General features: G+C 47.3%; 1 protein-coding gene across 3 annotated transcripts in view; it reads left to right on the forward strand.

The window, feature by feature from the left end:
- Positions 1-25,707, forward strand: part of ddr2 (discoidin domain receptor tyrosine kinase 2) — a 136,013-nt gene that overhangs the window by 73,527 nt on the left and 36,779 nt on the right. For all 3 annotated transcript variants that reach the window (XM_033028021.1, XM_033028023.1, XM_033028022.1), the window contains 4 exons: positions 3,167-3,268; positions 17,720-17,822; positions 18,940-19,168; positions 22,128-22,275. In XM_033028021.1, coding sequence (XP_032883912.1) covers positions 3,190-3,268; positions 17,720-17,822; positions 18,940-19,168; positions 22,128-22,275 — 559 coding nt within the window. In that variant the 5' untranslated portion in view covers positions 3,167-3,189. The remainder of the gene's footprint in view (positions 1-3,166; positions 3,269-17,719; positions 17,823-18,939; positions 19,169-22,127; positions 22,276-25,707) is intronic.

Here is a 25,707-nt window from a genome sequence, read left to right on the forward strand (position 1 = left end):
AACACCGGCGTTCCACAGGGCTGTGTGCTGAGCCCCCTCCTCTACTCCCTCTTCACCTATGACTGCACACCTGTACATGGTACTAACACCATCATCAAGTATGCAGATGATACAACGGTGATTGGCCTCATCAGCAACAACGATGAGTCGGCCTACAGGGAGGAGGTCCAGCACTTAGCAGCATGGTGCGCTGACAACAACCTGGCCCTTAACTCCAAGAAGACCAAGGAGCTCATTGTAGACTTCAGGAAGTCCAGGGGCGGCATGCACACCCCCATCCACATTAACGGGACGGAGGTGGAACGTGTTTCTAGCTTCAGGTTCCTGGGAGTCAACATCTCCGATGACCTCTCTTGGACCCACAATACCTCAACTCTGATCAAGAAGGCTCACCAGCGTCTCTTCTTCCTGAGGAGACTGAAGAAGGTCCATCTGTCTCCTCAGATCCTGGTGAACTTCTACCGCTGCACCATCGAGAGCATCCTTACCAACTGCATCACAGTATGGTATGGCAACTGCTCTGTCTCCGACCGGAAGGCATTGCAGAGGGTGGTGAAAATTGCCCAACGCATCACCGGTTCCTCGCTCCCCTCCATTGAGTCTGTCCAAAGCAAGCGTTATCTGCGGAGGGCGCTCAGCATCGCCAAGGACTGCTCTCACCCCAACCATGGACTGTTTACCCTCCTACCATCCGGGAGGCGCTACAGGTCTCTCCGTTGCCGAACCAGCAGGTCCAGGAACAGCTTCTTCCCGGCGGCTGTCACTCTACTCAACAACGTACCTCGGTGACTGCCAATCACCCCCCCACCCCCCGGACACTTATTATCACTTATTATTATTTATTTAAATCATTTGCTATGTCGCTCTTCCAGGGAGATGCTAAATGCATTTCGTTGTCTCTGTATTGTACACTGACAATGACAATTAAAATTGAATCTGAATCTGAATCTGAATCTGACCTGTGTGGATTTTCTCCAGATGCTCAGGTTTCCTCCCACACTCCAAAGACATGCAGGTTTATAGGTTAATTGGCTTTTGTAGAGATTGTAAATTGCCCCTATTGTGTAGGATAGTGCCAGTGTATGGGGATTGCTGGTCGGCATGGACTTGTTGGCTGAAGGGCCTGTTTCTGCACTATATTTCTAAACTAAACTTAAAAAAAGCTAAAATGAAACATTGAGATGAATTAATTGGGACTTTCAAAAGGGCCTGTTTCACTTTCCCTAGTCCTCTGCCGAGTTGAAAAGGACCTTAGGAATAAATCAAGATTTGTTTAAATCTACGAACTCCTCCCGACTATATTTTTACTCGTGGACTTTTTTGTCATGCTGGAAAAAACGTCCCGACTTACCTGATGCCCCGATTACCTACGGCTGGCATAACGCGCCGCTACGAAATATCTACGGACATTCTCCGAGTTTGAATCAAGGGGAAAACTCGGGAGAATTTGTGAGTAACTCGGGAAAGTGGGACAGGCCCTTAAGGATGTTTGAGGAGCTAGTGCTTACAACATAGAAGATAGAAGAGTAAATGACAGAAACAAGCCCATAATGCCTGTGCCCAGACATGATGCCAATACCAACTCTCCTCTGCCTGCACATAAACCATATACAGTACTTCCATTCCCTGCACATCAATGTCCCTATCCACAAGTCTTTTAAATGCTACTATTGTATCTGCCTCTCCACTCCTGGCAGTGCGTTCCAGGCATCCACCACCCTTTTCCCTTCACATCTCTTTAAAACTTTGCTCCTCTCACTTTAAAGCTAAACCCTCTGGTCTTTGATATTTCCACCCTGGGGGAAAGGGTCTGGCTGTCAAAGGTTCTTACTTCTTCATTAAAACACTAGATTTTACTTTTGGGTCACCTGTTTATGACTGAAGGGATTTCAAGATTCATGATTCAAGAGAGTTTATTGTCATGTGTCCCAGATAGGACAATGAAATTCTTGCTTTGCTTCAGCACAACAGAATATAGTAGGCATAAATAAATACAGAACAGATCAGAACAGATCAGTGTGACCATATACCAATGATATATATATATAAATAATCAGATAAAGTGCAATGGGCTAGTAATGTTCAGAGTTTTGTTTGAGTTGAGTTTAATAGCGTGATGGCTGTGGGGAAGGAGCTATTCCTGAACCTGGACGTTGCAGATTTCAGGTTCCTGTATCTTCTACCTGAAGGCAGCGGGGAGATGAGTGAGTTAGTATTCAGAGAGAGATTCTGACTGCCTACCCACGCTTGATGCTAACCCTACTGACGTGAGATGGTCTTGGAGGGGAGGATGTTCTTTGAGAGCATCTTGGACAATACAGCTCATCCCTGACACACTGGTCAACCCGAGGAGCACCTTCAGCAACAGACTGGTTCCACCAAGATGCAGGACTAAACGCCACAGGAGATCCTTCTTCCCGGTGGCTATCAAACTGAACAACTCCTCCTCCTTCTGTCGTGGGGTAGACTGACTCCTCCCCCCCCCCCCACCACCCCCCCCCCCCCCCCCACCCCCCGCTCCCTCCCCAATCTTTACATTTCATCCATCCTTTCCACTCCTCACTTTAATTTCATGTTTCATGGATCTTGTGTTCTATGACTGTTGGCAGACCAATTTCCCTCCTGTGATAAATAAAGTTCTATCGTATTGTATCATATCAACTACAAGTAATGTACAGTAATATGGGAAGCACAAAAACATTGTATCGAAAAGTGCTGAGGTATCTCTGGAAAAAAGGGATAGGTGATGTTTTCATAAGTGATTGGAGCAGAATTAGGCCATTCGGCCCATCAAGGCTACACTGCCAATCGATCATGGCTGATCTATCTCTCCCTCCTAACCCAATTTTCCCGCCTTCTCCATATAACCCCTGACAGCCATACTAATCAAGAATCTATCTATCTATACCTTAAAAAATACCCGTTGACTTGGCCTCCACAGCCTTCTGTGGCAATGAATCCCACAGATTCACCACCATCTTGGTGAATATCCTTTAATTCTCAGGCTATGACCTCTGGTCCTAGACTCTCCCACTAATAGAAACATCCTCCTCAGTACCTTGGGTCTGTACCTTTCTTCAGACATCTGTGACTAAATCTAAATATGTTTATGGAGAGATAAAATGCTTACTGGTTTACTCACAATAGATTCTGATTCCCTCTTCAGGTCTCGAAGTCCGTCCGTTTAAAATGATCCACGCTTCCTTCCCAATGATGCTGCTGATGCTGCTTCATTGCCTTGGACTTGCAGGCGCCCAGGTGAACCCAGGTGAGCTGGCACACACTTTGTACGAAGGAACTGCAGATGCTGCTTTACAGAAAAATAGACATAAAATGCTGGAGTAACTCAGCGGGACAGGCAGCATCACTGGAGTGAAGACCCTGCTTCAGACTGAACCTCAGTCTAAAGAAGGGATTCGACCTGAAACATCACCCATTCCTTCTCTCCAGAGATGTCTGTCCCGCTGAGTTGCTCCAGCATTTTGTGTCTACTTGTCACACTTTGAGGAATAGTGAAGGAGCCATACAGTTTGTATACATGCTTCATCCCACCTTGGCTATTTAGTCATAGTCAATGTGTCATAGAGTGATACAGTGTGAAAACAGGCCCTTCTGCCCAACTTGCCCACACCAGCCAACATGTCCCAGCTACACTAGTCCCACCTGCCTGCGCTTGGTCCATATCCCTACAAATCTGTCCTGTCCATGTGCCTGCCTAACTGTTTCTTAAACATTGGGATAATCACAGCCTCAACTACCTCCTCTGGCAGCTTGTTCCATACACCCACCACCCTTTGTTTGAATAAGTTACCCCTCAGATTCCTATTAAATATTTTCCCCTTCACCTTGAACCTATGTCCTGTGACATTTAGCTAATAGAAATAGTTTAGTTTATTATTGTCACATGTATCGAGGTACAGTGAAAAGCTTTTTTTGTTGTGTGTTATCCAGTCAGCGAAAAGGCTATGCATGATTACAATCAAGCCGTCCACAGTGTACAGGTACAGAATAAAGAGAATATTATTTAGTGCAAGATAAATTCCGATTAAAGACAGTTCAAAGGTCACCAATGATGTAGATGGAGGTCACGACCACACTCTAGCTGGTGAGAGGACTGTTCCGTTGCTAAACCTTTCCTAGCCATTGTGTTGCAATTCAATGTGGCTTTGTTCGGAAACTTGAGCGCCCTGGAGCGGAAAAGACTACAAAAAGTAGTAAACACTGCCCAGTCCATCATCGGCTCTGACCTCCCGTCCATCGAGGGGATCTATGACAGTCGCTGCCTCAAAAAGGCTGGCAGCATCATCAAGGACCCACACCATCCGGGCCATACACTCATCTCCCTGCTACCTTCAGGTAGAAGGTACAGGAGCCTGAAGACTGCAACAACCAGGTTCAGGAATAGCTACTTCCCCACAGCCATCAGGCTATTAAACTCGGCTCGGACAAAACACTGAACATTAATAGCCCATAATCTGTTTATTTGCACTTTATCTGTTTATTAATTTGTGTGTGTATATATTTATACAATGGCATATGGACACACTGATCTGTTCTGTATTTGTGCCTACTATGTTCTGGTGTGCTAAAGCAAAGCAAGAATTTCATTGTCCTATCAGGGACACCTGACAATAAAACTCTCTCTTGAACTCTTGAATGAAAGCTTGGCAGAGTACAAAATGCAGCAACTTTTGTCAATGTTACACATTCCAGATATTGGTGCTGAGGAAAGTAAACATGGAAAGTGTTGGATGCCACGTGGCTCAACTAGGTTCTAAGTCAGCTCAAATCCACAGGTCATAGAGTTATAGAGTCATAAAGCATGGAAACAGACCCTCTAGCCCGACTCACCCATGCCAGCCAAGCCGCCCACTTAACCTCCAAATGGCAACCTTTAGCCCATATCCCTCTAAACCTTTCCTACTACCCAGGTACCTGTCAAAATGTCTTTTAAATGTTGCTATAGTCCCTACCTCAACCAACTCCTCTGGCAGCTCGTTCCATACACCTACCCCATCCCAGTGTGAAAAAGTTGCCCCAAAGGTTACAGTTAAATCTTTCCAACCTCACCTTAAACCTTTGCCCTCTGGTTCTTGATTCCTCTCCCCTTCGCTGCTCATGTACCTGTCCAAATGTCTTTTCAATATTGTTATTGTACCTGCCTCAACTACGTCCTCTGGCAGCTTGTTCCACACACACACCGCCCTCTCTGTGGAAAAGCTGCCTTCAGGCTCCTATTGACGCTTTTCCTTCGAACATTAAACCTACACCCTCTGGTTCTTGATTCCCTTACCCTGGGTAAAAGACTTTGTGCATTCACATTTTTATTCTCCTCCTGATTTTATACGCCTCGATAAGACCATCCCTCAGCCTCCTGCATTCCAAGGAATACAGTCCGAACCTGTTCAGCCACTCCCTAGAGCTCAATCCCTCAAGTTATCTGCACTAAACCTTATTCCCTTTATCCCGTACCTGTACACTGTGGATGCCTCATGTATAGTCATGTATAGACTGGATAGCACGCAACAAAAAAGCTTTTCACTGTACCTTGGTACACGTGACAATGAACTAATCTAAACTATTCTCTTTATCCTCTATCTGTTAAGTGTGGACGGTTTCACTGTAATCATGTACAGTCTTTCCGCTGACTGGGTAGCACACAACAAAAGGTTTTTAACAGTAAAATAACTTTTAACTGTACCTGTGACAATAAACTAAACAAAACTAAACATACTCGTAAACACATATTGCTTTGTTTTTGGATGGTGTTGAGAATTTTGAGGAGCAAAAGGAGCTGCAATCATCTGGACATGTGGACCATTCCATCACACACCTTGCTTGTCACTTGTAGACATGGAGTGTCTAATTCACTGCTAGCATTTATTTCATGAGGGCTTGTATACAAAAACAGGGATGTAATGCTGAGGCTCTATAAGGCGCTGGTCAGGCCGCATTTGGAGTATTGTGAGCAATTTTGGGCACCATGTCTGAGGAAGGATGTGCTGGCTCTGGAGAGGGTCCAGAGGAGGTTTACAAGAATGATCCCGGGAATGAGCAGGTTAACCTATGATGAGCATTTGTCGGCACTGGGCCTGTACTCACTGGAGTTTAGAAGAATGAGGGGGGACCTAATTGAAACAGAGAATAGTGAAAAGCTTGGATAGAGTGGATGTGGATGTTTCCACTAGTTGGAGAGTCTAGGACTAGAGGTCACAGCTACAGAGTTAAAGGTCGTTCTTTTCGGAAGGAGATGAGGATACATTTCTTTAGTCAGAGGGTAATGAAAGTGTGGAATTCTTTGCCACAGAAGATATTTTTAAGGCAGAGATAGATAGATTCTTGATTAGTACAGGCGTCAGAGGTTATGGGGAGAAGGCAGGAGAATGGGGTTCGGAGGGAGAGATAGATCAGCCAGTCTATCTTGGTGGTCTATCTTGATTGCCTATTTTAGACCACGTTATCAGCCAATAACCATATGAATGTTAAAACAAACTGCTGGAGTAACTCAGCGGGTCAGGCAGCATCTGTGGTGGTAGAGGGATGGTCGGTTTGGGTCGAGTCTTGTCAACTCCCTTCACAACTGTTCTGTCTGTATCTGTACACTGTAAACGGCCTGATTGTAATTATGTATAATCTTCCTGCTGACTGGATAGCAAGCAACAAAAAATCTTTTCACTGTACCTTGGTACACATGACATTAGACTAAACTAAACTATTCTGTATCTCTACACTGTGGACGGCTTGATTGTAATCATGATTAAATTGAGACAAGCGTACAATGACAGAGAAGGAGAGAGAGACACAAGGAACTGCAGATGCTGGAATTTTGAGCAAAACGGAAAGTGCTGGAGGAACTCAGCAGGTCAGGCAGCATCTGTAGAGAAGACAAAATGTAGAAACAAAGAACTGTGGATGCTGGTTCATACCAAAGATAGACACAAAGTGCTGGAGTAACTCAGCGGGTCAGATGGAGTTGATAGAATGGAGCGGCTGGGCTTGTATACTCTAGAATTTAGAAGGATGAGATCTTATTGAAACATATAAGATTACTAAGGGTTTGGACACGCTAGAGGCGGGTGAGTTCCCGATGTTGGGGGAGTCCAGAACCAGGGGCCACAGTTTAAGAATAAGGGGTAAGCCATTTAGAACGGAGATGAGGAAACACTTTTTCACACAGAGAGTGGTGAGTCTGTGGAATTCTCTGCCTCAGAGGGCGGTGGAGGCAGGTTCTCTGGATGCTTTCAAGAGAGAGCTAGACGGAGCTCTTAAAGATAGCGGAGTCAGGGGATATGGGGAGAAAGCAGGAACAGGGTACTTACTGATTGTGGATGATCAGCCATGATCACATTGAATGGTGGTGCTGGCTCGAAGGGCCGAATGGCCAACTCCTGCACCTATTGTCTATTGTCAGGTGGCATTTTTCAGACAGGTCCTGATCTGAAACGTCACCCATCCTTTTTCTCCAGAGATACTGCCTGACCCGCCATGTTACTCCGACACTTTGAGTCTATCTGTGGAGAGAATGGTCAGCTGACGTTTCAGGTTGGGCTGATGGTAGTAGGGGGAGAAAGCAAAAAAGAGAGATGGGGGTGGGACAGTGATAGGTGGATACAGGTGATGGGAGTTTGAATGGCCTATGGGTGGAATAAGTGACAAAGACTGGAGGTGAAAAGGAGACAAAAGAGTGTCAGATAAGGAATAAAGAGGGGTGAGATGTAAGGATGGAGGGTGGGATGTAGGTGGAAGGGGACAGGTGAGGGTGAGATCAAGCATGGCACGGTGGTGCAGTGGTAGAGTTGCGGCTTACAGCGCCAGAGACCCGGGTTCGATCCTGACTACAGGTGCTGTCTGTATGGAGTTTATACGTTCTCCCCGTGACCACGTGGGTTTTCTCCGGGTGCTCTGGTTTCCTCCCACACTCCAAAGACGTACAGGTTTGTAGGTTAATTGGCTTGGTATAATTGTAAATTGTCCCGAGTGTGTGTAGGGTAGTGTTGGTGTGCGGGGATCGCTGGCCAGCACGGACTCGACGGGCCAAAGGGCCTGTTTCCATGCTGTATCTCTAAATTCAACTAAACCAAAAACGGATGTGTGTCCCTTGCATGGGTTACCACCTCCTGCGGAACAATCTGGCAGGCATGTCCTTCAGGAAATGACTAACTTCACCAGCTGGTAGAGCTGCTGCCTCACAGCTCTAGAGACCTGGGTTCGATCCTGAGTACAGGTGTTGGCTGTGCGGAGTTTGCACGTTCTCCCCGTGACTGTGTGGGTTTCCTCCAGGTGCTCCGGTTTCCTCCCACATCCCAAAGACGTGCGGCTTTGTAGATGAATCGGCCCTCTGTAAATTGCCCCCTAATGTGCAGAGAGTGGACGAGCAAGGTGGATAACATAGAACTAGTGTGAACGGGTGATCGATGGTCGGCGTGGACTCGGTCAGTCCAAATGTAGGGTCCGGACCTGAAATGTCACCTTGTCCATTCCACAGATGCTGCCTGACCCACTGAGTTACTCCGGGGACCCTACTTTCTTTTATTTCTCTGTAACTGTCTTGAAGCCCATTAGGAATAAAATCTAAGATAAATGCAAAAAGCTGGAGTAACTCAGCGGGTCAGGCAGCATCTCTGGAGTAAAGGAATAGATGACGTTTTTGATCGAGACCCTTCTTCAGACTGAGAGTCAGGGGAGAGGGAATCGAAAGTTACAGAAGGTACATAGAACAAATGAATGAAAGATATGCAAAAAAGTAACGATGATCGAGGAAAGGTGGAGCCCACAATGGTCCATTGTTGGCTGGGGGGGCAAGGTAATAAGGAGTTATGCAGACAGTGAAACGCAACAGGACGACAATGAAACTAGTACGACAACTAGGGTGAAGGAGTGATGGGTAGAGAGAGAGGGGATGAAAGGGTTACTTGAAGTTGGAGATATCAATTATCATACCGCTGGGCTGTAAGCTGCCCAAGTGAAATATGAGATGCTGTTCCTCCAATTTGCGCTGGGCCTCACTCTTGACAATGGAGGAGGCCCTGGACAGAAAGGTCAGTGTGGGAATGGGAGGGAGTGCTTGGGAACCAGGAGGAATATTGGAGGAATAAAATCTATTTTTGCATTGAACTTTGGGAAAGCTTACTTTTACGGTACGACTTACTCTCTATAACATTAGGTGGTTGAAATATGATTCTTTTATCCGTCTACTGGCACTTTCATCCATCCACTCGGGTGCTTGAGACTGAGACTCAAAGTAGCTGAAATGGAAGCTTGTTTAACAGCTGAAATCACAATCCTCTCCTCACCCTCAATATTGCTCGCTAATTTCAACACTTGGGAGCTCTGGAATTTTTTAGTGGTAGTGTTTCCATGCTCGGAAACAGGCCCTTCGGCCCACCGAGTCCGCACCAACCAGTGATCCCCGCACATTAACACTATCCCGCACACACTAGGGACAATTTACCTTTACACCCAGCCAATCACCCTACAAACCTGTGCGTCTTTGTAGTGTGGGAGGAAACCAGAAAATCTCGGAGAAAACCCACGTGGTCACGGGGAGAACGTACAAACTCTGTACAGAGAGCACCCGTAGTCGGGATCGAACTCTGGAGCTGTGAGCGCTGTGAGGTAGCAACTCTACCGCTGCGCCACCGTGCTGTTTCGTGTTAGTAAGGAGGAGCCTGAACCAAATTTGCAGTTTCCGCCCAGGCTCTGCAACTTTTGCTGCAGAGACTATGTAAACTGAGGGAAACTGAGGGGAAACTGAGGCATTGGCCTGTCAGCCAGAATTGAGCACCAGAGCATTGCTGCATGTCATTCACGTGGCTGCAGCAGTTACAGGTCGGTCAAAGAGCCATGCATGCAAGTAAGTAATGACTCAACTAGGTTAACCAGCCGTTTGGGCAACTGATCATCCAATCAGCCAGCGAGAAGCCCTGACCTCCCATCTACCTCATTGGAGATCTATTTTTAATCAGATGTTATCGGACTTCAATGTTATATCTTGCACAAAATGTTGTAGCCCTTATCCTTTGCTGGTGCCCAGTTGACGGCTTGATTGTAATGTACAGTCTTTTGTCTGACAAGATAGCACGCAACCAGCCGCGGCATTATTGTGCTTCGGTACACATGACGATAATGAACAAAACTAAACTAAACTATTTCACACTGTTCAATGTGCCATGTTCGTGCATCTAGTTCCTTTTGAAATTGTAAGATAGTTATTGATCAGTGTCTCAGTGCACTTTTGTAATACTGCTTAGAACAGGAAAACCTGTACTGGTAAGTATTCTCTATTACATTGTCCGTTCTCCAATCTATCCAGGCCAATGAGCCGAAATTATGAGCTGAAGCGATGTGGCTTCTTACAAGAAGTAATCTTAAAAGAACCAGCCGATCTAAGTGAATATAATCAAGGACATAATCAAGGACATAACGCAGCATAATCAAGGACCAGTCTCACCCCGGTCACTCCCTCTTCTCCCCTCTCCCATCAGGCAAGAGATACAGAAGTGTGAAAACGCACAGCTCCAGATTCAGGAACAGTTTCTTCCCAGCTGTTATCAGCTGAACTAATCTATCACCAACTAGAGAGGAGTCCTGACCTATCATTGGAGACCCTCAAACTATCTTTAATCGAACCATGGTAGATGCAAAATGTTGGAGTAACTCAGCGGATCAGGCAGCATCTCTGGAGAGAAGGAATGGGTGATGTTTCGGGTCGAGACCCTTCTTAATTGGACCATACTGGACTTTATCTTGCACTAAACGTTATTCCCTTTATCCTGTATCTGTACACTGTGGACGGCTCGATTGTAATCATGTACTGTCGTTCCGCTGACTGGATAGCACGCAACAATAGGTTTTTATTATACCTCAGCACACGTGACAATAAAACAAACAAATTAATTATCAATTCTAGTAATAACCCTAATTAATTAATTAAACAAATCAATCAAATCACTCACATTGATTAATTGCATGATTTCCTGTGACTGTAGATGGCAATAATCTGATGATGACCAGCCTCAAACAGAACTTTTTTTGAAGGGTCCTAACCCGAAACGCCACCTATCTATGTTGTAGAAACGAAGAACTGCAGAAGCTGGTTAATACACAAAAGGACACAAAGTACTGGAGTAACTCAGTGGGTTAGGTACCATCTTAGGCAAAGGCTAGGACTTTATTAGAGTCATAGAGTTATACAGCATGGAAACAGCTTGCCCACACCGACCAACATGTCTCATCTACACTAGTCCCACCTGCCTGTGTTTGGCCCATATCCCTCTCAACCTGTCCTATCCATGTACCTGTCGAAATGTTTCTTAAATGTTGAGATAGTCCCTGCCATCAAACACATCCTCTGGCAGCTTGTTCCATACACCCACCACCCTCTGTGTGGAAAAGTTACCCCTCATGTTCCTATTAAATCTTTCCCCCCTCACCTTAAACCTCTGTCCTCTGGTTCTCGATTCCTCTACTCTGGGCAAGAGTGCGTTTACCCGATCTATTCCTCTCATATTCCCTGCAGCGCAGGAGGCCGAGTGATGGTCTTCTTGAGGGGCATAAAATCATGAGGGGTACAGATAGGATGAGTCTTTTACCCAGGGGAAAGAAATCAAAAACCAGAGGTCATGGATTTAAGGTGAGGGAGGCAACATTTAATTGGAACATAAAGGGCCTGTCCCACTTGGCCGTCATTTGCACGCCATTTACGCGACCTGGTAGCGTGTGGGTAGCGCGGGACGGGCGCATGGAGTGGCGTGGCGTGGAGGAGTGTGGAGTTGCGCGCGGTATTGCGCAGAGCTCCAGGATTTCGTTCTGCACTAAATCTTCGCGTAAATGACGGCCAAGTGGGACACCCTGGCGCGGAGCAACGTCTCACCTTCAACAGCAGCAGAAGCAGGCAAACGATCGCCGAGCTCGGCCTGGGGCTCACGGCCGTTGCGGATCCAGATCCGCCCCCCACTCCTTCTCCCAGAGCGGGGCCAAGACAATTGGAGATAGACACAAAATGTTGGAGTAACTCAGCGGGACCGGCAGCATCTCAGGAGAGAAGCAATGGGTGACGTTTCAGGTTGAGACCCTTCTTCAGACTCAAGAAGAGTCTCGACTCCTTCTCTCCAGAGATGCTGCCGGTCCCGCTGAGTTACTCCTGCATTTTGTGTCTATCTTCAAATGACGTCACGCGCTCCAGGCGGCTGTGCAGACGCATGATGACGCGCGCGACCGTCACTGCTGGCCTGTCACGTAAATGATGGCCAAGTGTGACAGGCCCTTAAAGGGCAATTTAGGTTGGGTGTATGGAACGAGCTACCAGGGCAGGTAGTTGAGGGAGATACTATAACAGTATTTAAAATAATAATAACAATAATAATAATAATAATGGATGGGATTTATATAGCGCCTTTCTAGAATACTCAAGGCGCTTTACATCGCATTATTCATTCACTCCTCAGTCACACTCGGTGGTGGTAAGCTACTTCTGTAGCCACAGCTGCCCTGGGGCAGACTGACGGGAGCGTGGCTGCTAATCTGCGCCTACGGCCCCTCCGACCACCACCAATCACTCACACACAGGCAAAGGTGAGTGAAGTGTCTTGCCCAAGGACACAACGACAGTATGCACTCCAAGCGGGATTCGAACCGGCTACCTTCCGGTCGCCAGCCGAACACTTAGCCCATTGTGCCATCTGTCGTACCTAAAAGACACTTGGACAGGTATATGGACAGGAAAGGTTAGAGGGATTTTGTCTAAATGGGGTGAAAGAGGACTGGTTTAGATGAGGCATCTTGGTCAGCATGGATGAGTTGGGCTGAAGGGCCTGTTTCTGTACCATAGCCCTCTATGACTGATATCTATGGATGGTTTTGCTTAAGATTCCTGCATCTGTAATCCCGTGCCTCCATTTCCCCCGGTCATACCTGTAGAACCATATATCGAAAGCAGGGGAAAAAACAGCTGCTTCATTTTCTGATGAAGAAAAACTACTTGAAGGCTTGGCACCCTCTCATCCTTCCAGACAGCTTTGGTCTTTAACCAAATTTTTACACAAGATGAAAAAAAAAGACGAATCATTGTTTGCTTAGGCAGCAAGATATCCCGGTTGTGCTTTTCCTATTTACATTCTCTAGTATTGTTTCTCAGAAAACATTGCTGCAATAATTGACATGAGCTGACCCTTTGGTCACACCATAGCATAGACATAATTTATGTGTACTGGAGCCAGTGGTAAGACAGTAAATATCAGGGAAACAAGCAGACCATTCATCTTGTAGTTTCTTTTCCCCCTCCGCACAGATGCCACGGTTTTACAGCTTTGCCTGAGGATTGGTCCGGGCAGCTGTAAAGTCCGTGCAGAATCGAGCCCAGTACTTTTCCACTCTTTGCAGTCAAATCTCATATTGTAGCCCGACTTACGTGTGCGTTCAATCCCTGGCTCTGTGGCTGACAACAGGCACCACCTATCCTGCTTGATGCCACATGGGCAAGGCATGGAAGGGGATGGGAGGGGAGGGAGGGTAGAGGGAGGGTAGGGAGGAAGGGAGGGCGTGGGAGGAGGGGGGAGGTGGAGGGGAGGTGAGGGAGGTAGTAGGGGAGGGGAGTCCCTTTCATTTCGGTAGGGGATGGGATGCCTATCGGAGGGGCGAGGCCTGGTCGAGGGATGGGGTGAGGGGGCGCGTGATTTCCTTGGGATTTTTTGGTGCTCTTTAGTTTGGGCTTTGGCCGGCCGATGGGTTGTTGGGCTTATGATGGTAGGGAGGGAGTGGAGGGGAGGGAGGGGGGAGGTGTCAGCTGATACATTTAAATGGAGACCTGACCAAAACTCAGAAAAGTCTGACGACTTAAACAAGCGCAGAGCCACTAGTGTCTGGAAGCAGGGCGATTGCAAATAGCTCCAGTTATCAGGCAACTGAACCGTCCTCTCACCAGCGAGAGAGCAGTCCTGACCTCCCATTTATCACATTGGAGACCCTCGGACTATCTTTAATTAGACTTTACTGGGCCTTATCTTTCACTAAAACGTTGTTCCCTTTATCCTGTATCTGTTCACTGTGGACGGCTTGATTGAAATCATGTACAGTCTTTCCGAGGTATCGTGAAAAAAAGCTTTTCAATGTACCTCGGTACACGTGACAATAAACAACCCTAAACTATTCTCTTTATCATATATCTGTTCACTGCGGATGGCTCGATTTAAACTATGTGTAGTATTTCTGCTGACTGGATTACACACACCGAAAAGGCTTTTTACTGTAGCTTGGTACACGTGACAATAAACTAAATGAAACTAAAGTCTGTAGATTTGACTCTGCTTGTTTGTCTGAAGATTCTGTCTTACTTAGCCCCACTTAAGATGAGAGGGAAATATTTAATATGAACCCAAGGAGCAACCTTTTCACATAAAGGGTGGTGGGTGCATGGAACAAGCAGCCAGAAGAGGTAAATGTGGCAGGAAATAGATAGGGTGAAAGCGCAGAGTATTTTACCCAGCGTAGGGGAATCAAGAACCAGAGGGTGTAGGTTTAAAATGGGCAAGGGAAGATTTAATAGTAACCTGAGGGGCAACTTTTTCACTCAAAGTGTGGTGGGCATGTAGAACGAGCTGCCAGAGGAAGTAGTTGAGGCAGGTACTATAACAACTTTTAAAAAGCATTTGGACAGGTACATGGACAGGAGAGGTTGGGTTAGGTTAGGGTTTGGGTTGGGGTTAGGGGCAAAATGCAGGCTGATGGGGGTAGTGTAGATGGGGCATCTTAGTCAGTATAGGCAAGCTGGGCTGAAGGGCCTGTCTCCATGCTGCATGCCCATGTGACACTGCCAATCCATAATCTCCCTCCACCAATCCCCACTCATTAGGGGGTGGAAGTTAAAAGCCATGATGTCTTTGAATTACAAAACTTTTCTCTGGGAATTACACCGTCATCCGGCCATGATTAATTTTGCGTTTGATTAAAAAAAATAGCAGGCTTGTTTTCTTTGGAGATATTATCAATCGGCATAAATCCTGTCATTCTGTTTGGCCAAAGGTGGTCAAAGGCCTTTTGAAGTCTGCTCTTTCTCCAAACCAGGGATGGAGAGCTTCCTAGTCTTTTCAGTGACATTCCCCGACTGTATTCGTGTTTATCGGGATAAATGACCATCTTTATTTACTTTTTTCTTTCTTTTTAAGGATATAAAATAAGGGACACGCATTGCCCAATGTATTCATTCAAGGGAGGAATGTAAATGAAATGCAAATATAGCCCCTGGCTATGCTTTCTCTACAGCAGCCAATGCTGCTGTCACAAGTGTTGTTCTACTTCAATGAAATTTGCCCTGCGTGCTAAATTATTTGGCATCGAGGGTGGTATTTAAAGATCTATACCTTTGTGAAGTTAAAATAGTGCAACAATAGCTACCAGGTTTTCATAAAAAGTACCTTTGTCTTATTAAATGTCACTGCCGAGACCAAAAGTGGCATTTTAGAGACACAAGGAACTGCAGGTGCTGGAATCTTGTGTAGAACACAGAGTGCTGGAGTAACTCAGCGGGTCAGGAAGCATCTGGGGAGGACATGGATAGGTAACATTTTGTGTCGGGGGCCCTTCTTCAGACATTTTGGGATTAATTCGGACTTTGTGAACATTGAGAAAATAACGATAATGAGTCAGAAGCAGCACATTATATATATATATATATTAGTATATATATTAATTAATATATATATAAATATATATATTTCATACGTATAGCAGGAGACCCCAGGGTGTTAAATCAGAAGTGTGAAAATGCACACCTCCAGATACAGGGACAGTCCTGCTGAGTTACTCCAGCATTTTGTGTCTCTCTACAGTTTCTTCTCAACTCTTTATCAGGTACAGGTAACTGAACCGTCCTGTCGCCAACTAGAGAATGTCCCTCACCTCCCATCTACCTCATTGGAGACCCTCGGACTATCTTCAAACGGACTTTACTGGACTTTATCTTGCGATCAACGTTATTCCCTTTATCCTGTACCTGTACTTGTTTGTAATTGTGTGTAGTTTCGATTATTATTGTCACGTGTACCGAGGTGCAGTGAAAAGCTTTTTAGTTGCGCGCTATCTGGTCAGCTGACTTTTTGCCCTCTGTAGATTAGCAAAAGTGTAAATGAGCCTTGGATTAATGAATTCCCAAAAGTAACGAGTTGAAGGTAGGATCTGCAATAAACCTTGTACATGTTACAATGTTTGCTGACCATCAACACTGAGAAAGTGTAGACAGACACAAAAAGCTGGTGAACCAGCGGCTCAGGCAGCATCTCTGGAGAGAAGGAACGGGTGACGTTTCGGGTCGAGACCCTTCAGACTGAGAGTCAGGGGAGAGGGAAACAAGAGATATTAATGGTGATACAGAGAGATATAGAACAAATGAATGAGACACAAAAAGCTGGAATAACTCAGCGGCTCAGCCAAGCAAAAAGCAACAGACAGCACAAGGAAGTGTAACCAGGAATTTTAATCCAACCCTTCCACCCCCAACCCCTTAATTTTACTTTACCAATTGGTGATTAATACAGGGCCATGTGTAAAACTAATATTTCAACCTATCTCCTGATTTATGTTAAAATTCACCTCTCATATGACTAAGATCTTCCCAGAAATGATTTAGACACAAAGTACTGGAGTAACTCAGTGGATCAGGCAGCATCTCTGGAGAACATGGCGAGGTGATGTTTTAGGTGGTGACCTTTCTTCAGTTTGAAGAAGGATCCCGACTTAAATCGACACTTATCCACGTCCTCCAGGGATGCTGCCTGACCTGCTGAGTTACTCCAGTACTTTTTGATTTTCATTTTTGTAAACCAGCATCTGCAGTTCCTTATTCATTGTAAACGACTTAATGGGTAGGGTAGGGTATCAAGAAGGACCCGACCCGAAACGTCGCCTTGCCTCCACAGACGCTGCCTCCACCGCTGGGTTACTCCAGCAGTTTTTGGTTTACTTGAGATTCCAGCAGTTCCTTGAATCTATAACCCTTACGATTATCGTTGGCATGGGCCATAGTATTTTCATAGAAGTGAAGGGAGAACTCACTGTAGAGTTGACCTTGCTTCTCCAATATCAGAGCCAGTGAGACTGAGTAAAGGTCAATGCCTTACCAGTAAAGGTGGCATGTCCATGAGGGATGGCACAGTGGTGCAGCGGTAGAGTTGCTGCTTCACTGCCCCACAGACCGGGGTTCGATCCTGACTGCAGGTGCTGTCTGTACGGAGTTTGTACTGTTTTCCCTGTGACCGCGCGGGTTTTCTCCGGGTGCTCCGGTTTCCTCCCACATCCCAAAGACGTACAGGTTTGTACTTTGTTCAAGAAGGAACTGCAGATGCTGGAAAATCGAAGGTACACAAAAAAGCTGGAGAAACTCAGCGGGTGCAGCAGCATCTATGGAGCGAAGGAAATAGGCGACGTTTCGGGCCAAAACCCTTCTTCAGTCTGAAGAAGGGTTTCTTGTGTAGGATAGAGCTGGTGTGCGGTTGATCATCCATCAGCACCTGCTTCCATGCGGGTTTGTAGGTCAATTGGCTTCTGTAAATTGTAAATTGTCCCTAGTGTGTAGGATAGTGCTAGTATACGGGGTGATCGCTGATCGGTGTGGTCTCGGTGGGCCGAAGGGCCTGTTTCCGTGCCGTATCTCTAAAGTGAAGTGAACTAAGGCTTCAATGTCTCCGTCTTATGAGCCAGACTCCTGACTTTCTGTTGCCTTCCCCAGCTGTTTGCCGTTACCCCCTTGGGATGTCTGGAGGGCAAATCCAGGATGAAGATATCACCGCCTCCAGTCATTGGTACGATTCGACAGCAGCCAAGCACGGCCGGTGAGTTGCCGATTCCTGCTCTCAGTGGCCGCTTAAATACCGTGGGTATTGCACACCACAGGCTCAGCGACTGCTCCCAGCCTAGTGGGTTGGTAACAACGCAGGGAAGCATGGCTTTAGGGACAAATAAAATAGATATAAAGGATTATCATACAGGGCCGGAGATGGACATTTGACCCATTACGTAAGGAGAAGGAGGGAGGGAGGAAGAGGGGAGGGAGAGGGGGAGGGAAAGAATGGAAAGGAGAGAGAAGTGGGGAGGGAGTGGGGGAGTGAAGGAAGTAGGAGAGAGGGGGAAGGGAAGAATTGGCGGGGGAGAGAGGGTGGGAAAGTGAGGCAGGGAACTTGAGTGCGGGAGAGAGAGAGATGGAGTGGGAGGGAGAGAGAAAGGGAAGGTGATGGTGGGGGAGAGAGGGAGGTAGGGGGGAGAGAGAGAGAGGGAAGGAAGGGCTGGAAGGAGAGGGATGGAGTTGGGGAGAAGGAGAGAGGGAAGTTGGAAGGAGAGAGAGAGAGGGAAAGAGAGGAGTGTAAGAGGGAGATAGGGAGGGAGAGGAGTGTGTGGGGGGGGGGGGAGAGGGAGTGGAGTATGAGGGGGAGAGAGAGAGGGAAGCCCAGTTGGTCCATGCTCCCCCATAGCCCCTGGTGAGGAAATGGTTGCGAGCAATAGTTCCTTGACTTTGGGCGGCATGGTGGTACAGCGGTAGAGTTGCTGCCTTCCAGCGATCATAGCATTAGAGACCCGGGCTCGATCCTGACTACGAGCGCTTGTCTGTACGGAGTTTGTACGTTCTCCCTGTGACCTGCGTGGGTTTTCTCCGGGTTCTCCAGTTTCCTCCCACACTCCAAAGGCGTGCAGGTTTGTAGATCAATTGGCTTGGTACAAATGTAAAAAAATTGTTCCCAATGTAGGATAGTGTTAACGTGCGGGGATCGCTGGTGAGTGGGCCGAAGGGCCTGCTCAAAGGCTCTGTGTCTCTAAACTAAACTAAAAACTCTCGTTCATTCACCCTCCTCTCTTGAAGCGAGTTGCTTTACCTCAGACCTTGGCTTCACTGATCATGCTCTGCGACTGATGAGCCAAGCGGGCTGACAAAGTCTTGCTTCCTTGCATCCCTAGACTGGACCTAGAAGGAGGAGATGGAGCCTGGTGCCCACAAGGGCCGGTGAACCCACACGATACGGAGTTCCTGCAGGTTGACCTGCGGAGCCTGCACTTTATTACCCTGGTGGGAACCCAGGGCCGGCACGCCAGAGGTCACGGCAATGAATTTGCCCAGACCTACCGCCTGGACTACAGCAGGGATGGGAACCGATGGAACTCGTGGAAAAATCGATTCGGCAAACAGGTACATTCCAGTCTCGAGGCTGGAAAAATAGCGTCTCAATGGCAGTTCAGAAGCCTTTATATTTTTCCACCAGAGGGTGGTGAATGTGTAGAATTCATCGCCACAGACGGATGTGGAGGCCACGTCAGTGGATATATTTAAGGCAGAAATTGGCAGATTCTTGATCAGTACGGGTGGCAATGGTTATGGGGAGGTGGCAGGAGAATGGGTTGAGTGGAAAAGATACATCAGCCATCATTGAATGGCAGAGTAGACTTGATGGGCCGAATGGCCTTATTCAGCTCCTTTCCCATTTCAGGGACAATTTGGCATTGCCACCATTGGATCTTCACCACTATCAATATGCTGTGGCTAATATTGACCTGAAACTGTAATGTGGCTATAATGTGGCTAGAAAAACAGGTCAAAGGCACGGAATCTGAAACTTTGGAGGTTGAGGGGACACCTGATGCAAGTATATAAAATTATCAGAGGCATAGATAGGGTAGACAGTCAGAATCTTTTTTTCCCCCAAGGTGGTAATATCAAAGACTGAAGGGCATTGCTTTAAGATGAGAGAGTAGAGATTTAAAGGAGATGTGCAGGGCAGGTTTTCAGGGCTGGAGACCCATTCGATCCCGACCTCAGGTGCTGTCAATGTGGAGTTTTCACGTTCTCCCTGTGACAGCGTGGATTTCGTCCAAGTGATCCGGTATCTTTTGTTTTTTTCTAGAGGTACAGCGCGGAAACAAGCCCTTCAGCCCACCAAGTCCGCGCCGACCAGCGATCACCCGTTCACGCTAGTTCTACCCTGCTCACTCGGGATAATTTAACAGAAGCCAATTAACCCACAAACCTGCATGTTCTTGGAATGTGGGAGGGAACCGGAGCACCCGGAGAAAACCCTTCCACAATCCAAAGACGTGCAGGTTTGTAGGTTATTTGGTTTCTGTACATTGTCCCTAGTGTGTTGGATAAAACTAGTGTAAGGGTAATCATGGTCAGCGTAGACTCGGTGGGTCAAAGGGCTTGTTTCCACGCTGTATCTCCGAACTAAACTCCTAAGACGGTGTCTTCCAAACCCACCACGTCAACCTGCTGGAAATCCAGACAGCAAAATCATACGATACGATAGAACGTTCTTTATCCCAGAGGGAAAATTGATCTGCCAACAGTCATAAACACATAGGTCTGTGTACCACCCACTCGCCTGACTTCAGTCTGAAGAAGGGCCTCGACCCGAAACCTCACCCATTCCTTCGCTCCAGAGATGCTGCCTGTCCCGCTGAGTTGCTCCAGCTTTTTGTGTCTAATTTAGTCATAAACACAAAATACATGAAACATGAAATTAAAGTGACAAGTGGAAAGGATTGGAAAATACCCATTGTAACACCATCCTGTCACCACCCCCTCACACTAACCCCCCCCCCACACACCCACCACACCACCCCACACACCCCCCCCCCCCCCCCCCCAAACACACCACCCCCCCCACCCACCACCCCCCACACACCCCCACCCCCCCCACACCCCCCCCACACCCCCCCCCCCCCCCCCCCACACCCCCCACACCACCCCCCACACCACCCCCCCACACTACCCCCCCCACACCACCCCCCCACACCACCCCCCCCCACACCACCCCCCCACACTACCCCCCCCACACCACCCCCCCCCCCCCCCCCCACACCACCCCCGAGCCACACTCCTCCTGACTTAGCACATGGAAACCAGAACCAGGGGCCACAGTTTAAGAATAAGGAGCAAACCATTTAGAACGGAGACGATGAAACACTTTTTCTCACAGAGAGTGGTGAGTCTGTGGAATTCTCTGCCTCAGAGGGTGGTGGAGGCCGGTTCTCTGGATGCTTTCAAGAGAGAGCTAGATAGGGCTCTTAAAGATAACGGAGTCAGGGGATATGGGGAGAAGGCAGGAACGGGGTACTGATTGGGGATGATCAGCCATGATCACATTGAATGGCGGTGCTGGCTCGAAGGGTCGAATGGCCTCCTCCTGCACCTATTGTCTATTGAAAAGTGGTATGTTTGGCGGCGCGACCGACGTCGCAGCGGCCTCTGCAGTCTGTCTGTGTATTTTTCATTTTTTTGTCCTGTTGAGGGTTTAGTTTGTAGTGGGTTTTTAAATGTGTATATGTGGGTGGGGAAACTTTAAAATCTCTTCCCTGCATGGAGACCCGACCTTTTCCCTGTCGGGTCTCCGTTGCCGTTGGGGCCTAGCGCCGTGGAGCGGCCTCCAACCGGAACGACCTGGAGGCTCAAGTCACGGAGCCTGTGGAGCTGTGGAGCTGCGGAGCTGTGGAGCTGTGGAGCTGTGGAGCTGTGGAGCTGCGGACCTACCTCCGTGGAGCTGTGGACCTACGGACCTACCTCCGTGGAGCTGGCCAGCTTCGGAGCGTGGAGAGCTGCGGTGTCGCGCTGCTGCGACCCGGCTCTGGTGGATGGTGACACCGGGAGCTCGCGGGTCCCTGGTGGGAGACTGCTTTGCGGGGCACCGGCAACGGCGACTTCTCCCGCCCGAATTGTGGGGTTGAGAGTGACCTGGAGCGGGGCCTTACAACGCCCGGTGCGGCTTTGATTTGCCGCTGACTTGCCAGCGCCCGCCAGGGACTCCAACACCAAGTCCCGGGGCAGGGCCTTACATCGCCCGGCGTGGCTTTGAGTGGCTGCGGACTTGCTAGCGCCCGCCGGGGGCTTTGACCTCGACTTTGGGAGAGGAATGGAGAGCAGAGGAGAGACAAGACTTTGCCTTCCATCACAGTGAGGAGGAGACTCACTATGATGGATGTTTGTGTAAATTGTGTTGGTGTGTGTCTTGGTTCTTTTCTTGCATGGCTGCAGAAACCAAATTTCGTTTGAACCTCATGTGAGGTTCAAATGACAAATAAAAGGTATTGTATTGTATTGTATGGTATTGTATTATTGCCATTTAATTGTCTCATGCTTTCTTCTTCCTCTTCAGATAATTGAAGGAAATGCCAACCCGTATGATCCAGTGCTGAGGGATCTGGAGCCTCCAATGATAGCCCGATTTGTCAGGTTCATACCAATTACTGATCACTCAATGAGTGTGTGTATGAGAGTGGAACTCTATGGATGTGAATGGTTGGGTAAGTGAATGGGCCGAATGGCCTACTCCTGCACCTATTGTCTATTGCCCATCGAATCAGACCTTTAAATCCCAAACTACCCAGCCAATCACCCAGATTTACACATTCAAATGGGCAGTGTGTAGATGAGAGGGTGGGTGGGGAAGGATTATGCTGAGCTACAGATAGAGAGATACACTGTGGACAGCTTGGTTGCAATCAGGTACAGTCTTTATGCAGGTTGGATAGCACGCAACAAAATAAGCTTTTCACTGTACCTCCGCACACAGGGCAGTTAAGCATTAAACTAAACTAAACTAAAGCATGGAAACAGATCCCTTGGGACACCGATTCCACGCTGACCATCTGAAGATCTGAAATGTCACCTCTTCCTTTTCTCCAGAGATGCTGCCTGACCCGCTGAGTTATTCCAGTATTTTGTGTCTATATGTTCTGACCATCAACCACCCATTGACACTAATCCTACTCTAATCTACATTTTTTCCCCGCACATTGTTATCAATTCCCCTCAAGTTCTACCACTCACTTCTAAACAAGGGACAATTTAGAGAGGGACAATTAACCTGCAACCCAGAGGAAACCCACATGGTCGCAGGGAGAATGTGTAAATTCCACACACAGACAGCACCCGTAGTCAGGATCGAACCCGGGTCTCTGGTGCTGTGAGTCTGCGGCTCTACCCACTATGCCACATTGCTACCCCTAGAGTTGAGGAGGTGACGTACATATACAGGGAGAGATGAGCTTTTAACACTAGGGAATGGTATTAAAGGAGAGATATGTGAAAATCACTGCAAATAATATAAAGAGGTGAACTTATCCACACTATCTACACAATGCAGATCACCATAAGATAGACACAAAATGCTGGAGTAATTCAGCGCGTCGGACAGCATCTCTGGAGGAAGGGAATAGGTGACATTTCTGGTCAAGTCCCTTCTTCAAATTGAGCCATAAACCAATTTAGTGAGACCTTGCAGTGCACATTTGGAAAAGAAGTTTTAAAAATATATATTTGTATACCCATTCTTGCTTTTATATGCTTTGATTTTAAGTAACAAAAATTATTCATCGTTCATCCAGTCTCTCCCCAAACGTGGAGAAAATTATTAAATATATTTTATGAAGTTGCCTTTAACAACGAGAATGTTGAATTGCCTTTCTAGATGAGGAGGAATATCTTTAGCCAGAATGTGGTGAATCTGTGGAATTCAATGCCACAGATGGCAGTGGAAGCCAAGTCATTGGGTATTTTTAAGGCGGATAGGTTCATGATTAGCAAGGGGTCAAAGATTCCAGGGAGAAGGTCGGAGAATAGGGTTGAGAGGGAAAAATAGATCAGCTTTACGGGAATGTTGCCAGGATTCGAGGGCCTGAGCTATAGGGAAAGGTTGAGCAGTGTAGGACTCTAGGCTGTTCTTGGGTCAGTCCAAGAACTTTTAGGGAGATGAGGGGTGATCATACAGAGGTTTAGAGAGGGTAAAGGGCATGTCCCACTGTACGAGTTTACCCAAGAGCTCTCCCGAGTTTAAAAAAAAATCAAACTCGTGGTAAGTACGTAGAATGTACGTCGGAGCTCGGGGACGTCTCTTAGCGGCTCGTAACGCTAACGGCAGGTACTCAGGAAACGAGGTAAGCTCGGGAAGACTCGTGAAGATTTTTCAACATGTTGAAAAATGTCCACGAGAGCCCCGAGTATCTACGAGCGGCTATTACCGTAAATCTCCAAGTTTGAATCAGGGGAAACTCGGGAGAACTTGAATTAGCTCGCACAGTGGGACAGCCCTATTAATGTACAGCGTATTTTCCCCAAAGCAGGAGAATCACGAAACTGTGGACATTGGAGTAAGGTGAGAGGGGAAAGATTTAATAGGAACCTAAGAGGCAACATTCTACACAAAGGGTGGTGGGTATATGGAACGAGCTGCCAGAGGAGGTAGTTGAGGCAGGTCCTATCACAACATTTGGACAGGTACATGGATAGGAAAGGTTTAGAGGGATATGGGCCAAATGCAGGCAGATGGGACTAGTGCGGGGCATGCTAGTCGGCACAGGCAAGTTGGGCCGAAGAGCCTGTTTCCACGCTGTATGACTCTACGATCGAATGGCGGAGCAGACTCGATGGGCCGAACGACCTAATTCAGGTCTTTGGTCTAATGGACTTATTATGGCTTTAACTGTAGCCCCAAAGTTGCTGATGCTCTGACCCTAGATAGACACAAAATGCTGGAGTAACTCAGCGGGACAGGCAACATCTCTGGAGAGAAGGAATAGGTGACATCAGTCCAGAGATGCTGCCTGTCCCTCTGAGTTACTCCAGCGTTTTGTGCCTATCTTCGGTTTAAACCAGCATCTGTAGAACCTTCCCACACATGTCTGACCAGCCAGCCCCTGTACTACCTTGCAGTGCTAAATCGTATTTCACACTTTGGAAATCTCCGTCAGCGGAGGTTGTGAAAGCTGCACAGCTTCCACGCTGTCACACTCCTAAAGAAAAAGAGATTCAGACTGACTGTAGACAAATGTGACTATCATTCTCCCTCGGGATTTAAACAAAGGCCAAGCTTTCTTCTGGATGCAAACCTCAAGGCCACTGAAATCTTGTGGGTTGGCAGCAGAATGGATTACAAAGTGAGTCACAATCACAAGAATACTTGGCTTGGTTTTTGTTTTTTCGCCCTGATTTAGGGATTGTTAACGAAGGAAGGAGGCAAAAGATAGACACAAAATGCTGGGGTAACTCAGCGGGACGGGCAGCATCTCTGGAGAGAAGGAATGGGTGACGTTTCGGATCGAGACCCTTCTTCAGTTTGACCCTTCTTCAGTTCTTCAATCTGAAGAAGGGCCTCGACCCGAAACGTCACCCATTCCTTTTCTCCAGAGATGCTGCCTGTCCCTCTGAGTTACTCCAGCTTTTTGTGTCTATCTTCGGTTTAAATCAGCATCTGCTTTCCTTCCTATACAAAGGAAGGAAGCAGTTACATTTACATGCTGTTTTATTACATCCTCAGGATAAACCCAGAGCAATCTTCTACAACGGATTGCTTCTGCAGAACAAATAAGTGTAGAGGCTGGAAAGCTGGTTTCAATGCGACAGATGCTCAGCAGGTCAGGCAGCATCTGTGGAGGGAAAAGTTCATCTTTCACATTGAACGTTCTTCATTAGAACGTTCTTCCTTGGAGTGCAGGAAGATGAGGGGTGATCTTAGTGAGGTGTATAAGACCACGAGGAGAGTAGATAGAGTACAGTCTTTTATCCAGAGTAGGGGAATCAAAAAAACAGAGCATCATCACCATCATCGTTGAAAGTATCAATGGGCACGGTGCTTCACAATGCTGTGTACGACAGTGATCGCAACTTCTACTGAAGTGTGGATGGCCGTTGGCTCACTAGGAGCTCATCCGCCCTTTGACGGGTCTTGTTTTTGGTCC

This window comes from Amblyraja radiata, chromosome 10 (genome assembly GCF_010909765.2).
Source record: "Amblyraja radiata isolate CabotCenter1 chromosome 10, sAmbRad1.1.pri, whole genome shotgun sequence".
Lineage (NCBI taxonomy): Eukaryota > Metazoa > Chordata > Chondrichthyes > Rajiformes > Rajidae > Amblyraja > Amblyraja radiata.